This window comes from Typopeltis vanoorti, unplaced genomic scaffold (genome assembly GCF_054136105.1).
Source record: "Typopeltis vanoorti isolate ZY-2024b unplaced genomic scaffold, IOZ_Tvanoo_1.0 HiC_scaffold_279, whole genome shotgun sequence".
NCBI classification, from domain to species: domain Eukaryota; kingdom Metazoa; phylum Arthropoda; class Arachnida; order Uropygi; family Thelyphonidae; genus Typopeltis; species Typopeltis vanoorti.
In genome coordinates, this window is record NW_028328070.1 from 12,948 (window position 1) to 16,671 (window position 3,724).

At 34.1% G+C, this 3,724-nt stretch overlaps 1 protein-coding gene across 1 annotated transcript; it reads left to right on the forward strand.

Annotated features, from left to right (window-relative positions):
• Positions 1-2,328: 2,328 nt before the first annotated feature.
• Positions 2,329-3,197, forward strand: LOC150092159 (histone H1-III-like). Its single transcript, XM_090415263.1, has one exon. It carries the CDS (start codon positions 2,357-2,359, stop codon positions 2,912-2,914), a length of 558 nt encoding a protein of 185 aa, XP_090271389.1. The 5' UTR covers positions 2,329-2,356; the 3' UTR covers positions 2,915-3,197.
• The last annotated feature ends 527 nt before the right edge of the window (positions 3,198-3,724 follow it).

Here is a 3,724-nt window from a genome sequence, read left to right on the forward strand (position 1 = left end):
TTTTTAATCGGCAGCTGATTAAAGTTCACATCCGAACCTCAAATACCCTTGCGCGCTCCTGGTTAGCGACATTAAAAAAAAAAAAAAATACTATCCAAGTGTTTTAAATCTAAAAAAAATTATCATCTGAGTTTTATATTAGCGTTCCTTATTATGATTAATTCATATTGAAAACGATTTCTTATATAAAAAAAAACCGCACAGTCTAGTAACTGCACACCTAGTAATGAACAAATAAGGCTTTCAAAAAAATAAATAAATAAATAAAAATAAATAAATAAATAAAAAAGAAAGTATCTAAATATTTCAAATGTGAAAAAAAGTCTTCATTTGGTTTTCTATAGGCATTCAAATAATTCAGTGTTCCGTAGAGAATTATCATGGTTGTTTCCCATTTACAATGATTTCTTCTTATATTATCATAAGTAGCCAAGTTAAACATAGACGATTATTTTATAAATGTGCCGTGATTTATAAGAGAAATATTCTCTTCAAGAGAAAGACCTCCCCGTTAACCACCTCACCGGCCATTATCGATCAAATACGCATCACCATACGCTTCGTATCCATCATATATTTCAATGTAATATCAATGATATTATAATTTTTATTGCTATGTAATTGCAATTGTTTTCGTGCACGAAACAATAGAATGCAGTTGATTTGCACTTAATACAGCAATGTTAGAGGTCTCTCTCTTTCTCTCTCTTTTGGAGAGTTTGCATCTCTTTAGAAACGCGCCGCCATTGTTGTGGCAACAATGAAAAAGTTCATAAAACCGGATACGAAATTAAAATTAACCTCAATGTACTTAAGGTTTCAGATATTATTTTGTTTAGCCGATTGACGTCTGAAGATTTCACATTGCGAATACAGAACCAATAAGTAATTTTGGTCAACATGATTGGTCGAATGGCTTGGATATTTTCTCCTAAGAGTTTAGAAAGTTTAAATAAGACATGTGAAGAAAAGATAATATTAACTGCTTCAGAATATGCTTTCAAAGTAACATTTCTAATATTTTATTATATAGACTACTTTAATAACATTATCAAGAGGTAAATGTATATAATAATAATAAGGCATTTTTATGGACCCGGTTTTCTTTCTAAAGAAAAAAATCCTATGAATATTGTTATAATTAAAAATTAAATAATATAAATATATTTTCCTGGATCACGAATTAAAACATGCAGTAAATATTTTCCTTTCGTTAACTGAACAAAAAATATAATAGAAGGTAAACAAATCTGATGCCAATTGCAACCGTGATGTGTTAACACTTAAGCTACAGTCATGTTTAAAAACACTCCTGATCTTTGAAAACCCAAAAGGAAAAGAAAATGGATGATCCTTTTTTTACTATTAACAATCAGTCAATGTAATATTTTAAGGAATGTCAAAGAAGACAGCGAAGTGTTCTTCAATGCCTCAGTAAAGCTAACTACTCTCTCTCCCTCTCTCAGAGAAATTAGCTATAGTAAAAAACACATCATACTCATTATTCATTCAATGCTGCTAATTTAACTTCTTATATATATCAGCTATTTCATGGATCACATTTTCATGTTATATTTCAAAACTTCTCTCTCTGTTCTTTCATAGCCAGTATGACTGCAATACAAATAAAGAAAAACTCACAAAAAAGATATCCAGTCCAGGCAATGCCAGAATTTAAAAAAAAAAAAAAAAAAAGTTGGTTTTTTTATTATTACATATATGAATATTGTAATAATAAAGCATTATTCTAAAAGGAAATTGTGAATTTACCATCGATTATGTCTTGATTATTTCAGACATGCATCAATCTCTTCAGGATGTGTTACACAACGGAGCGCTTTTTCGTTGGTGTTTCAGGTTGAGGTATAAACAAAATTATTTCAAATATTCAGCTTATTAGAAAACTTTGAAAACCAAAAGAATTTCATGATTCGGGTATAACCTTCATTTTCAATTATTATTTTTACTGTTTAAAAATTTTTACTTAAATGAAAAACGCTTCTAATTAGAACACTTCGTAATTTGTAGGTGGATAAGTCGAGCATTTTTATGGAATTTATAAATAACATAACTGTCTATAATGTTTAGAAAGAGGTTATCAGAATCTACGCCCATTTCAATTTTCATATCTATAAATTTTATTAAAATATTTTCATTAAAAAAATGTCAAAAATTATTTATAAAACATCAAAGAAACACAAAATTGCTGTGGATCCAACTCTCGCTGCTCGCAAACTTTCAAGGAAGCTTCCTCGTGCGTCCGCGTGATCGCATAAATATGGCGAAAACTGCGCTTGCGCTCATTGCCTCCTCTTTTGCCAAGCGTGTGCGTGTGTTACTTTGGAAATTAGTGATCATGTCTGATGCAGAGAATGCTGCTTCCGTTGCCGCTACACCGAAAAAGGGAAAAGCATCCAAGCCCAAGAAATCAAAGGTACTTGCATCGCATCCTAAGGTGTCTGTCATGGTAAATGCTGCCATATCGTCTCTCAAAGAGCGTGGAGGCTCTTCGCTTCAAGCTATTAAGAAGTACATCTCGTCCCACTACAAGGTAGATATTGAACGTTTATCCCCATTCATCAAGAAGTACTTGAAGACGGCTGTTGCTAGTGGAGACTTGATTCAGACCAAAGGAAAGGGTGCATCAGGTTCATTTAAGATGAGTGCTGGGACTTCAAAGTCAACAGAACTTCTCCCCAAGAAAGCATCTGCTCCTGTCAAGAAAGCGAAAACTCCTGTGAAGAAAGCCGCTAAGCCCAAGAAAGTCGCTGTTAAAAAGGCTACGAAAAAACCAGCAGCAGCCAAGAAGAGCAAACCTGCAAAATCTCCGAAGAAACCTAAAGCTCCAAAGCCAAAGAAAGCAAAGGCAACACCTAAAAAGGCTGCAGGAAAGAAGAAGCCAGCTAGAAGATAAAATTCCTTTACGAAAACTCAACGGCCCTTTTCAGGGCCACCACATATTGATAAAGGGAGCCTGATCGTACAATACCTCAATTATCTTTTGTATACTGTAAGCTTTTTTTTTTCAGGGTTTACAGTTACTATGCAGTATTTTATTTATGCCTCATTTCAGGTAATAATCGCTAATTGTCTGGTTAATAATTTTACTAGCAGTCAAGGAGATTCGTCATTTGCTAGCTTGAATTTCGTTTTGATCAATTTTGATGAAGGTCATTAAAACCAACTGACATAATTAAATGGAACCAATCCTACCGATTTTCTTCGATAAAGTAAAAGTGTGAAGGACATTTGTTAAATATTCATAGTAACAGGTAGTTGATCTTTATATTCGGGTATGTTATGTTATGTGTGTATCGGGGAGGGGACCTGTAACCCCAAGAGAGAGTCCCCTGGGTAGTGGATAGGGGAACCTACCATGTGAGTGTGCATATATACCCCACAGTGTCAGTTTATATGTACATATGGGTGGGTGGTACGAATATACTGTATTCGTACCACCCAAATTGCCCCTTATGACTCGTGGACATAAGGGGCAATGGGAGTGGCACTCTCATTAACCCCTAGCTTTATCTATTCTCTCTTCTTCTACTTTGAGGAAGGTCCACTCACTTTAATCTTTCCTATAAGGGCACATCAGCCAACTCTTCCTATTTTGTGACCCAAATGCTATTAAAAACGCAAGGGCCATGGGGGTTCTTTCCATTTCTGACGTCATAACAATGCCTCCTCTATAAACCTTTAGTATGATTCTACAATAATCTTC